This window comes from Diorhabda sublineata, chromosome 7 (genome assembly GCF_026230105.1).
Source record: "Diorhabda sublineata isolate icDioSubl1.1 chromosome 7, icDioSubl1.1, whole genome shotgun sequence".
Taxonomy (NCBI): Eukaryota; Metazoa; Arthropoda; class Insecta; order Coleoptera; family Chrysomelidae; genus Diorhabda; species Diorhabda sublineata.
In genome coordinates, this window is record NC_079480.1 from 25,259,347 (window position 1) to 25,273,078 (window position 13,732).

General features: G+C 30.9%; 1 protein-coding gene across 9 annotated transcripts in view; it reads left to right on the plus strand.

The window, feature by feature from the left end:
• Positions 1-9,995, plus strand: part of LOC130446940 (teneurin-a) — a 556,419-nt gene extending 546,424 nt beyond the window's left edge. For all 9 annotated transcript variants that reach the window (XM_056783483.1, XM_056783489.1, XM_056783488.1 and 6 more), the window contains one exon: positions 717-9,995. In XM_056783483.1, coding sequence (XP_056639461.1) covers positions 717-1,189 — 473 coding nt within the window. In that variant the 3' untranslated portion in view covers positions 1,190-9,995. The remainder of the gene's footprint in view (positions 1-716) is intronic.
• Positions 9,996-13,732: the final 3,737 nt, after the last annotated feature.

Genomic DNA, 13,732 nt, shown 5'->3' on the forward strand with positions numbered 1-13,732 from the left:
CTGACTAACTCAACGGCAAAGATGTAAAATAATCAAAGCTCGGCGATTTAGTAGTTAAAAATGGTTGATAGAGGAAGATGATGAACCTAGCAAAGTAAGAACTAGGAACTGGAGGGAAAAGTTGTTGTAGGAAGCAAGAAGACTTATGGGGAATGATTCACCTCAATAATAGAATCCAGAGAACATTTTTGCGGCGCAACTCCGTTATTATAATATGATATGAAAATAAAAATTCTCAAATCAACGAAAAGATAAATTTCTGTGAACTTTTAAGGTTAGGTCACCCCTAATTATCCCCCCATAATGATTCGATCTCCTTCTACTTACCATTACTTAATGCAATCAAAAGTCTCCTACAGTATTTATGTTGTAAAGAAATTATTTTTTTTTCCAAAATTCGGCACTACTTTGAATCTCTATAACTTCACAGGGATGAAACTTGATATAGATGTAAATTACCCCAATTGTTATATGTTTGGCCCTGTATACGCCTCTGATTTGCATTGGTTCTTATGCGGGACACCCTATATATAAATGAACACTAACAATGACACTAATGCACCTTTCGATAATTAATTGTTGTGTTTGGAAACAGTTTACACAGGGCGCTAAATTCTATGTACAAAGAGTAACTGAATTCTTTCGCATGAATTTTCAAATACCCTGTATATTTTTTCACGAAAATGTATGCAGTAAATGTAAATTTAAATCTACAGGACAACTGAAACGACTTCAGGGTCAAGTCAATACAACTTTCCACGAAATAGCCAAAGAAAACGGAAGCGGCACCAACTACTTTGACGTGAAAATTCATGGATCGAATGTGGTTATCAATTTACGTTACGGTACAACAGTGGAAAAAGAAAAACAGAGATTATTGCATCACGCCAAATTATCGGTTATCAGAAAAGCTTGGCACAAAGAAAAAGAATGTTACAAGAATGGTTTTACTTGTAGTGTTGATTGGAGCATAAGCGAATTGGAGGAGCTCTCGAAACTAGGTTACGTTAATAATTTCGAAGGTGAATATATACACGATGTCCAACAATATCCGGAATTAGCCGAAGATCCTTACAACATCAAATTTGTGAAGAAGCAAGTGGAATCGACGAAGAAACGTCGAAGGAAAAGAGATCTGAGGAAAACATGCAGAGACCGTTGGTGGTTCGACTTTTCCGAAATATGCTAGTGAAAAAAAAAATACACGAAAGTGGATCATTTCAATTAACTAAGTGTGATGTACCAAAAAGAAAAAAAAAGCTTACAAAGTAAGCCTTTTTATACCAAAGTCTATTTGTGTAAGAATTTCAAAGATGCCAAAAAAAATGTATATTATTTATTTAAAATATGTTACCTATATGTATGTGATTTAGACGTTTAAAATGGGTTTTGCTCAATCAAACTCTTTTTATAATTTTTGACATGACTGACTATTGATTCGCAAAATCCATTTCAGACTGACTTTGTATATATTTTGCATAATTATAGAGAAGACAAATGAAAATGTGTAAGTCTTACAATTTTCAAGAAACATTTTCAAACAATATAACCAGGTATCTAAGGAATAATTATCCATTTATAAACATTGCTCTTTCGGTAGTATTTATCGTTATAAATTTCTTTAATTTCTTATTTGTTAGACTTTTTGATATGTTTCTAAATGTTCTTGATTTTTTTTTAAGATTGATGAACATTTGAAAATTCGACTTCTTCTAGTCTTCATCAAATATCAGAGTTAAAATAAGTTTATTTTATAATTTTTTAAAGACAGATGAAAATTTAACGTTTCGACTATTTATCAAAATGCGTCAGTATCAATATCTGACATTTGATGAAGACTAAAAGAAGTCGAAATGTTAAATTTTGTGAAGAGACCTAAAACAAGAATATTTATAATTACATAAATTTATCATTTTATTATCTAAATTACATATTAACTCGAACAAGATAATTTAAAGATTATGTCATAAACCATACAAATACATTTACCACTACTTTGTCCTCGAAAGTAGCCGAAAATCTAATTTAAATTGTTTTATAAGGATCTGAAAAGATTTTTATTTTGTTCCAAAGAATCTTGATAGGTTAAGTTACGTAATTAACTACCAACCTCCCATCTTTTACCATTTTAATGAAGATGCTCATCTCTTCTCCTCCAAATTCTTTGCAATACTCACCTGTTATCACTCCCTATTTATAGAGACTTGTACGTACAGTATAATGTCATCATCCGTTATTTTTTTTTTGTTTTATCTTGACCAAATCGCTCTGGATATTATGCAACCACTTCTGTGTCGATAGCATCCAACTATTTGTTCCCTTCCACTTCATGGTGTCCAAGTATCTAGCAGAGGCTCAAATCAGTGTCATGAATCAAAAAGAGTATCTCGCCGTAGCACATTACCATTTCTTAAGGTTTCCTGGCTCTCTGTATATCTGCTTCAGTCACCACCTTCCATTAATAGTCTGGTAACTTGTATATTGCGTAGAGGTCTGTGTATCTCTATGACATCTTCATTTCTTTAAATTATCTGTTGATTTATTGTTTGAATTTTTCTCGTCTTAAGAAGACAAATCAAAAATTCTGACTTCTGTCCTAATAGATGTTTGGCAATTTTACTTATCCTAAAAGGATTAGGTGAAGTAGCAGCAAGATTCTCCTTTTTATTGCCTTTTAGAATTTTATTTTGAAGATAGATACTTCCTTGCAGACCAGACCACAAGGTAGTTTCCTAACAGCAATTATATCTATACATGCTGATAAAGCAACTAGCAGCAAACCTACTGGGAAATATCTTAAAAGGATGGTAGGAAACAACAAATAAAAAGTGGAGAATGAATATTGAAATAAAAATTACAGTAATCCACAAATTCGGATAGGATAACTAGATCAGAACGTTTTTCCAAAATGTCGACTACTTAAGATGGAGTAGGTGATGTGGTGAGAAGATTTATTATACAGGATGGCCAATCAAATGAAGCACAAAAAGTATTTGTCGCAAAAATGCGAAATGAAAAAATTATGACTAATGAAGCCTAAAGAAGATACTGTAAGTTTTAAATTTCCAAAATGGTTTTCGCATTCTTGAAATTTGATTGCCATTTTTTGAAAAGTATTAACTAGCATTGACATTGCTCTAAGCTCACGTAAATTCGATTCTTTTTCGAATCTATATTTAGACCATGATCGAGAAAGTGGCAAGAATTACTAATATCAAAATCAAAACTATGTATGATGCCCTTGGCTGCTTTTAATATTTTCGATTATTGTAATTCCAATTATCGATTTTATCAATTTCTAAAAAAAGAAGCAGAAAGTAATATTTCTATCTTCTTCTAATACTGGAAATGAATGAAGTGCAATCGCTTTCTGGAAAATCAGTTATTTTCATTTTGAGAAAGGAAATCGAATATTTCCGCTAGTTGACATTAGCTCCTTCATTTTTGCTGTCGAGGTTAGGAGAAGTAATAATCTATGTAACTGGTCTATGGCGCATCTTTATAAAAATATTTATTAAAAAGTAATACTAATAGGTTATAAACAACGTCCTCTTTTCAACCAAAGACAAGTGGCATTTGACACAGTGTTAAGTTTTACCAGCTATTGATTTTTATATTAAAACTTCGATTTGTAAGCAGAACGGTCGTGTTAAATTACATTACATTACATATATCTAAAAATTAAATTCTGAATCTAAAAACAGTAACAAGGAATATTGATACAACTAATTTATTACTATATAAAAGTTGTTTCTAATGAAGTTTCACTGATATACTTGATTCAATCGCTAAAAAACTGCTACAAATGAAAAATTTACTACAAAAATTAACAGTTGGTAGCACTTAACCTCAAATTTCTCATTTATCAAATGTCACTTGTCCGTATTCAAAATGTCGGCGGGAATTCTATGAGTATTGAAAAAGAGTTGACATTTTATTTTCTCTAAGTAATATTTTAGGTTAGGGGAGAGATATTGCCATGCCGTAGTAATAAAAGTCGTCATTGTATCCAATTTTTTTGAGAAAATCCATTTTATTTGTAGTTGTCGCTAATTGCTCTCTTATTGCGGTACAAGCAATCTAAATGAATCCGCTCGAATTAAAGTTGATAAACCACAAAAACACCATTAAAGGTCATAAAATTTGTTTAAATCCGTTCGACTATTTTGAAGTTACTGATATTTATTTCCAAAAAGGTCGAACACTCCCTACTACTTTCCCTTCTAAACAACACAATGTTTGTTAAAATCTATTCAGCCATTTTGAAATTACTGACACTTATTACCGAAAATTTTCGGATATCCCCCACCACTCCTCGTTTAAACATTCCCAAGTTTGTTAAAATCGATTTATAGATGTTAAAGAGAAGATGGAGCATCTCTAATGGAGGAAAAGTGAAAAGTTGAAAAGGACGCAGCTGTATATATGACAGAATTGAAGTTACAGAATTAAATATCAGAGCTCATTACTGAAAATTTCAACAGCTTGCGATGTACAAAAAGGTGGAAAATTGTCCAAGGCATGAATAATATTTGGTTAGGTTAGGTTAGGTTACCATGATACTAATATGGCGCCATATTTATCTTATTTATTTTCAGATTATTTTTCTATCTGCCGTTCATAAATTCATCAAGTAATTTTGAAATTACAAACAATTATTTCCGAAAATGTTTAGACACTCCCCGCCATTTTCATTTTAGAAATGAAGCAGAGAGAATATAATGAACTAAGTTGGAATTTCTGGAAACGTTGATCATATTCATACTGAACACACTGTTTACACTACACTACACCAACACTAACAATTATACTGTCTGGCACGCGTTTCGATAACCAAGTTATCGTCTTCAGAGACTGAAGTGAAGTTCCATCTTAATTATCGATTTTTATGAAAACCATAGAGTGTTGGTGTAAACAGTGTGTTCAGTATATAATGAAAATTGATGGAACTGATCACTTTAAAACAGTGTCCGCTTTAGCTAACTCTATCATAGGAATATGTGTTAAAAAAACAGGATTTAGAACTGAAGAATGTGATTGAGAAAACATTTTATATTGGCAATTCTAGCTATAAAATTTTAGCGATATTTAATTTTCGTGATAATGCTAAATTCACTCAGTATAAAGCGAATTCTTGAACCTTTTACTGATAAGATATTTGGTTATATTTATCTCTCCCATATACGAATTCTCGCTATTAAATAACGAGGCTGGTAACGAAACAGGGTTTCGAATGCTCCTCTTCAATATACTCCCCTTCCCTCGCCACACACATTTCCATACGTTTTTTCCATTGATCGAAGTAGTGCTGGAAGTCTTCTCTGGTGAGGATCTTTAGGAGCTCTGCCGTTTTATGCTTTACCGATTTAAATCGGGTCCCATTCAAATCAGATTTTATCTTCGGAAACAAAGAAAAGTCGCACGGTGCCAAATTTGGTGAGTACAACGAATGCTCGAGAACTGGAGTACGCTTACTGGCCAAATACTGCTTCACAGATAGAGCCTTATGGGCAGATGCGTTGTCCTGGTGCAAAATCGGGTCGTTTTTTACGAACTCGTTCTCGCAGTTGCTCGCCAAAACTGACAAATAGTAAGTCTGGTTGACAATCTGACCCTTTGGAACCCATTCAGTCGTCAATGTCGAAAAAAATTATCAACATTGCCTTGAATTTTGCTTTGCTCTCTCGGCCCTCGCTAAAGCGCTTACACCACTCAAAAATACGCGCACGAGATAGAGACTGGTCCCCGTAGGCCTCATGCAACAATTTATAGCACTCAGTCGGAGGTTTTTTCAATTTAACGGGAAATTTGAGATCGATACGTTGCTCCTATTTTTCGTCACGAGAAAAAAACACATTCGTTTCAAACCGCTACTGCATAAATACTATAATAGTGACGGAAGCGTGTTTTGGGACGTGACAAGAGAAGATATCTAGACAACCAACGCACTACTAGTTTTTCGCCCGTCTAGGGCGCCCTCTAGGCGTGCAGTCTCGTTATTTAATAGCCAGACCTCGTAAACTCATTTCCCTCGTATTTCGTAGCATGTTTCAACCAGTGTTTTCACTCTATTAGACGAGTGTTGCTGAATTTTGTTTCTTGAAAATGCAAAGTCATTATAGCGCTACATTTATATTTAGTGAAAAAATAATTGAGCTACACGATTGAAAAACGAAATGAAATTTAGAGGTATCAAAAAATTGTAAATATAGTCCAGTTAAAACTTTTTAATAATTTAAAATTGAAAGAACGAATTTATATTAGGTAGGGTGATTAAAAAAAAACTATTAATCGTATATGTTGTATTGCTTTTACGGATTACTTACAAAAAAAATATATCATTGTGACTGATCTGTGTTGAACGATATCCATACCTATCTACTACCGTTTACCTTGCCATTTCGTAACACCTCAAATTTTTATTTTGTTTACGCGATATATCAAAAAGTATATGATACAAATATCTATATATTTTCACTTTTTAAACGCGCGCCTGCCACATAGTATATCCATATTCTGTGTGCTCCTTGTTGATATATAATTACTTTAGAAAATAGCACGTTTCAAGTAATGTCATTGCAATTTTGTTTCTTTGGATTTGTATTGATACACAAAATATTAACTGTAATATTAAGCAATCCAAACATCCAACTAAACCCACTTGAATTTTTTTTTTGTATAACTTGTACCAGACATCTTATTGAAGGAAAAAATCAAGTTTTATAACTTTTTTTTTGAAATTTAGACATTCTTCTTCTAAAATAAACAACTTCTATCAACCATAACATTCTAGAATAATAGATCACTTTATATTAACACGTTAACTGCCAACTACCAAATAATTAACTTCTCCGATGTGATTTTGGCTCCTACCTTTCAGTGATAACTTTGTATTTAATCAGTATTTTCACTGCCATTAAATAAAATTGTGAAAATGGCCTTGGCATTCAACGTGTTAATATAAGCAAAAATCGACAAAAGAAAGTAAAACCAATCTAGACTTGTTACAATATATTTATGTTGAGACCGATTTCATGAGAAATACTTTTCAAACCTACAAATTAACCAACCTATTATCTTCGCTGGTCTCTCAAGGCAAGACTTAACTGCGATTAGAAGAGTAAGAATTGGCCAATCAAGACTTACTCATGGATATCTTATGACTACTACTGCCAGACCATTTTGCTCCAGCTGCAACTCGTACCTAACCATGAAGCATATTTTGACCGAGTGTCGCAAATATACCGTCGAAAGACAACAGTTTCGGCTTAGCCAGAACTACAATGAAGTCCTTAACAACTCGGAACAAATTACCTCTCTACTTCAGTTTCTCAAAGATGTACAGCTGAACCACCAACTATAGAACAATTGTGTTACTGTGTATTCATATTGTATACTTGTATCAATGAACCATTTCATATTTAATGTATTGTAACCGCTCCCGTGCAAGTGGCCATAGTAGCCGAGCACGTTAATTTTAAATAAAAAAAAAACCTACAAATATTACTGCAATAATTTGTAACTACAATAAATTCGGGTTGTACTGCGCGAAACGGTTTCGCGAAAATGACTTCGGTCGACTGGACGAAACGCTTCGGGTTCCAGGCGAAACACGGTGAAGAATACGAAAGAAAAATTATCAAAAGAGTATATGGAGGAATTAGAATGACTGAAGCAGCCATCGTCCGATTCATTAAAGCCAATAGGCTGAGATGGTTTGGAGAGCAAGCGGATGTCTAAGAGGATCATGAATATACAGCAGTAGAAAAAGAAGCCGACACCGTATCAGATGGACTGATCAAGTTCACAAAAACTTACAAACAACGAATGTGAGAGGATGGAGAAGATGAGGAACTTTGGTGAAGAGCGTACCAGTTGTGAGGCGAATTGTCGAGGAGGCCAAGGCTTATACCGAGCTGTAGTGTTAATTGGGAAATGGCGTCTGATTTTACTCATCAATAAATAATCTTACTGATACTAAGTCCTACAAAGCATGATCGATTTGAAACTAGAAATGAACAAAAAACAGAACAATAATTTAAACAAACCATGAATAGTATTTACAAGCCTTATAAAAGAAATCATAGAAAGTGTTGTTTGTTGCAGAAAAATTTTGTTTTGGATTTTATTGTTGTTGAAAATACGAATTTGGATTTGGGAATAATTTCGTTGATTAAAATTTGTCTCATCTTTTTATTTAAATGAAAATCAATCAAATTAACATATACATTTGGAAAATTTGACATTTAGAAGTTAATAAAAGGATTGGAAACTACATCAAGATCTCTTCAATCAGAACATTCGGATTCATGCAGCGTTTGGATTGTAGCACAATCTATAGGGTACATCGTAGTCTTAATTCGCAAATTTCGTAATTTCAATAAAGACTTAACCTGTTTTTTTTAATAAGGATAGACATAGAGGCCAGATATTATATTTCGAGAAAATAATTGAAGAAATATAATACAAGTAAATTAACACGGACTGTCGTTAGCTTTAAACAAAATGGGGATCTGGAATTGCGAAGTTTTTTATTGTATCGGATTTTTTTGAGCCTTCACGAGTTTTTCTGTTAATAGATGCTTTTATGAATTATGTATCTAATAGTATCAAAATGTTTATATAAGAAAAAAAACTTTGTCTCGTAACTAACGTAAAGTAATTTTCTGGTCAACCCATATATATTAAAATTTAAGGCAGAAACCGCGATTCAATTAGTAATGCTTCTTATTTCATCATCAGTAAGAGTTTTAGTTTCATTTAGGTCAGCATTGTTTAATAAAAAGCTATTAATTTCAGCTTCAGAAAAACATCTCTCAACGGAGTCTCATCTTCAGTTTTAAAGTCATCGTCTGTATATTCTTCAATATTTAATTGAGACCACAAGGGAGTCCAAGATTTTATTATTGAGTTCACATTCAATTGATGTTAATTTTTAGAAACTTGAAGCAAAAATGTTTTCTCATAATTCACCTTTATATTTTTTTATCTAGAAGCAAGATCGCTTTCAGTGATACGTTTTTCTTAGATAGAAATGTTTCAACTTCAGGGATAAAGTATCCTTTGAACCACTCTTGAAATATAGGTCTCGTCACCCATGTAATGTACTGGTAGCTTTCGTACAGATGCACGTGTCTTTTGTACTTTGCGAATTGCTAACAAAGACAGGTTTTGCGTCCCAGCAGCTTTCACACAGGGCATGAAAGTTATGTCTTTATTTGGAAACTTTAGAACCTAGGGCTCTCTAACTTCTAAGACAGATGACAGCGTTTCGTCTGATATCGTTTTCCAATACCAACCAGATTTACTCTGCGGATAAATCTCTCTTCTAGATAATATCCATGAATATGTCATGAAAATTTTTAACAGCATATTCGTTGTATGCTAACGTTGAAAGGAAGACATTCGTCGAATGACCACTCGATGCGTCTAATCATACCAGCGTTCAACGTTGGAAGCATTGGACGCATCGTGTGGTATCGGCTTCGGATTAAAGAGGTCCTGCTGTACAATCCTGGGTTGGATAGATCAACTATCGGGATATATTATACAAGATATAACAATAGGGAGATCACATATTTTCTCGAAACATCCTTATCGCTGAAACCTTAGTTGCTGCTATTGCTAAAAGGATAGTTTAAAAAATATTCCGTTGGTAGTTATTTCGATACTAGATTTGCTACTAGAGAAAAAAATATATTCGTAATTTAGAAAAAAGATGTCTGGGAGCCAACAGAACCGACATTACTTGAAAACTTCCTCCATTTTCTATAAAATACTCATAGTTTGAATGTTATATATGTTGTCAACAGATCGCTGGTAATAATTGTTTATAATGGGATATGATGTTCATTCTATTTATGTAATTCAAATGTTTATTTATTTGTACAGTTCTTTTTGTTTATATACATTTTACGCTAAATAAATTTATTATTTTACTAAAAGTATGCATAAGTATTATGAATGTTTTTTGAAATAAAGAAATTGTTTTTTAATTATTGTTTATTTTCAATAACACCTTCTACTCAAAAAGAAATTGTTTCTATTTTAATCGAGGATTTTTTTTATATTATATTATACAAACTCTCTAATTGGGAATTAATGTGATACCAAATTGGTTTGCTATGGGTCCGAGTTGGTTCAAAATTAGCATACATGGCTTTTTTGGCGGCGGATTGATGTTATTAGAGTTTGGTTGAAAACAAATGAATATTTCGAGGGGTATCAGTGCAAAAAAAGTGGTTTTTGACCTTTGCTCACCTCTGCAGGTCAAACGAAAAGCGACTGAAAAATGAAATTTCACATGTAGGTTCAATTAGTTGCGAGATGATTTCCTGTCTAAGGTCGAAACTTTCCCTCTCCATTTTATGGTCATTTTTGTTATATTTTCTCATTTTTTGGCCAGAAAAAATTTAACTAGAGGGTTCGAACTACGCATGCAAGTAGGGGTGATGTTGAAGAATTGTCTTTCTGAAGTTCAAAGTTTTCTTCTTCAGTTCTTCTAGCACAAAACGCCCGAAATCATTTTGATCGTTGTAATTGTTGAACTGGACCGCCTCCTATTTATTGAATAATACGAGTATGATCGTTGCTAGGGTGATTTTTTTTACTTCCCATTTTCGAAATTTCTTGTCATTATGACAATTTTTTCTTTGTTGTCAATTGGAATTGAACAAGAGGGTTCGAGACCACCGAGTCTATTGAAATTATGAATTTTCATTCGAGAGAGAGAGTTAACTTATGAAATGGAAAGTTATTGAGGAATAGCAAATTTTCCACATAAAGAAATAAGATTGAGAATTGATATCATTACCAAGAAATTCATTTTATGGAAAGATTTGTTTGTGTATTAGTTAAATTCTTCATTCGACGAAAAATTCGACTTTCGTGATGGAGCTCTACTGCTCACGGCTTTATTTGTTATTTTATATTATATTACTCTCTAATTGGGAATTAATGTGATACCAAATTGGTAATTTATGGAATACGGGTTGTTTGAGAAAGGTTCAAGACGGATAGATCTTTCCAAGATGATTCAAGGGGTCATTAAAAATTATATTCAAAAAGGTTTCATAAATTATGAAAATTTGCTTATAGACTCTGTAGAACTTTTAGATATTATTTTTTTTTTAGATAAAAAGTCAATTATTTTTTTCTAATAATAGTAATTTTCATGTATTTTCAATATTTTTTCTTATCAATGATTTTATTTCATTCCATTCCATAATTTAATGTATACAGGTTGTTTACCAGAGGTTGGAGAGAACTATGTATATATATTTTTTAAATATCTGAAGTAGGATTTTGAAAGAAAAGTCAATTATTTGATTACAAATTATAATTGTTCCTCAATTTTCTAGTTGGGATTAAAAAGAGATTTTTTTCTATCTAATCTTTTTTCTTCTCGTATTCGTATTCCATCTTATTGTTATTCTATTCAGACTGTCCCCACGACGTTTAGAAATCTGTTTATAATTTTCATGGACTTTTCTTTGGAAATTTGCCACTTAATATAGAGAAAATTTTGTTATTTTATGGAATATTTTCTATAATTTGACGTACAAGAGTAGTTTGGGAAAGTTATAACCAACAATAAATATTTTCAGAATATATATAAAGTAGAATTTAAAAAAAAAATTCAAATATTTCATTACAAATTATAATTATTATTTTTCAACTTTCAATTGCAAAGTCCTCGTGTCAAGTTGAGCTTATAAAAAAGATTTGTTTCTATACTTATAAAGGATTCCATTTTATTTTTATTCTCATTATATACATAGTGTCCCCACGACGTTTGGAGATCTGTTTATACATTTCGTGCACTTTTTTTGAAAATTTGCTGCTTAATATATAGAAAATTCGGTTATTTTATAGAATATTTTCTATAATTTGACATACAAGGAGAGTTTTAACTAACAATAAATATTTTCAGAATATATATATAAAGTAGAATTTAAAAAAAAAAATTCAAATATTTCATTACAAATTATAATTATTATTTTTCAACTTTCAATTGCAAAGTCCTCGTATCTAGTTGAGCTTATAAAAAAGATTTGTTTCTATACTTATAATGGATTCCATTTTATTTTTATTCTTATTATATACATAGTGTCCCCACGACGTTTGGAGATCTGTTTATACATTTCGTGCACTTTTTTTGAAAATTTGCTGCTTAATATATAGAAAATTCTGTTATTTTATAGAATATTTTCTATAATTTGACGTACAAGGAGAGTTTTAACTAACAATAAATATTTTCAGAATATATATCAAGTAGAATTTAAAAAAAAAATTCAAATATTTCATTACAAATTATAATTATTATTTTTCAACTTTCAATTGCAAAGTCCTCGTGTCTAGTTGAGCTTATAAAAAAGATTTGTTTCTATACTTATAAAGGATTCCATTTTATTTTTATTCTCATTATATACATAGTGTCCCCACGACGTTTGGAGATCTGTTTATACATTTCGTGCACTTTTTTTGAAAATTTGCTGCTTAATATATAGAAAATTCGGTTATTTTATAGAATATTTTCTATAATTTGACATACAAGGAGAGTTTTAACTAACAATAAATATTTTCAGAATATATATAAAGTAGAATTTAAAAAAAAAATTCAAATATTTCATTACAAATTATAATTATTATTTTTCAACTTTCAATTGCAAAGTCCTCGTATCTAGTTGAACTTATGAAAGAGATTTGTTTCTATACTTATAAAGGATTCCATTTTATTTTTATTCTTATTATATACATAGTGTCCCCACGACGTTTGGAGGTCTGTTTATACATTTCGTGCACTTTTTTTGAAAATTTGCTGCTTAATATATAGAAAATTCTGTTATTTTATAGAATATTTTCTATAATTTGACGTACAAGGAGAGTTTTAACTAACAATAAATATTTTCAGAATATATATAAAGTAGAATTTAAAAAAAAAATTCAAATATTTCATTACAAATTATAATTATTATTTTTCAACTTTCAATTGCAAAGTCCTCGTATCTAGTTGAGCTTATAAAAAAGATTTGTTTCTATACTTATAATGGATTCCATTTTATTTTTATTCTTATTATATACATAGTGTCCCCACGACGTTTGGAGGTCTGTTTATACATTTCGTGCACTTTTTTTGAAAATTTGCTGCTTAATATATAGAAAATTCTGTTATTTTATAGAATATTTTCTATAATTTGACGTACAAGGAGAGTTTTAACTAACAATAAATATTTTCAGAATATATATAAAGTAGAATTTAAAAAAAAAATTCAAATATTTCATTACAAATTATAATTATTATTTTTCAACTTTCAATTGCAAAGTCCTCGTGTCAAGTTGAGCTTATAAAAAAGATTTGTTTCTATACTTATAAAGGATTCCATTTTATTTTTATTCTCATTATATACATAGTGTCCCCACGACGTTTGGAGATCTGTTTATACATTTCGTGCACTTTTTTTGAAAATTTGCTGCTTAATATATAGAAAATTCGGTTATTTTATAGAATATTTTCTATAATTTGACATACAAGGAGAGTTTTAACTAACAATAAATATTTTCAGAATATATATATAAAGTAGAATTTAAAAAAAAAAATTCAAATATTTCATTACAAATTATAATTATTATTTTTCAACTTTCAATTGCAAAGTCCTCGTGTCTAGTTGAGCTTATAAAAAAGATTTGTTTCTATACTTATAAAGGATTCCATTTTATTTTTATTCTCATT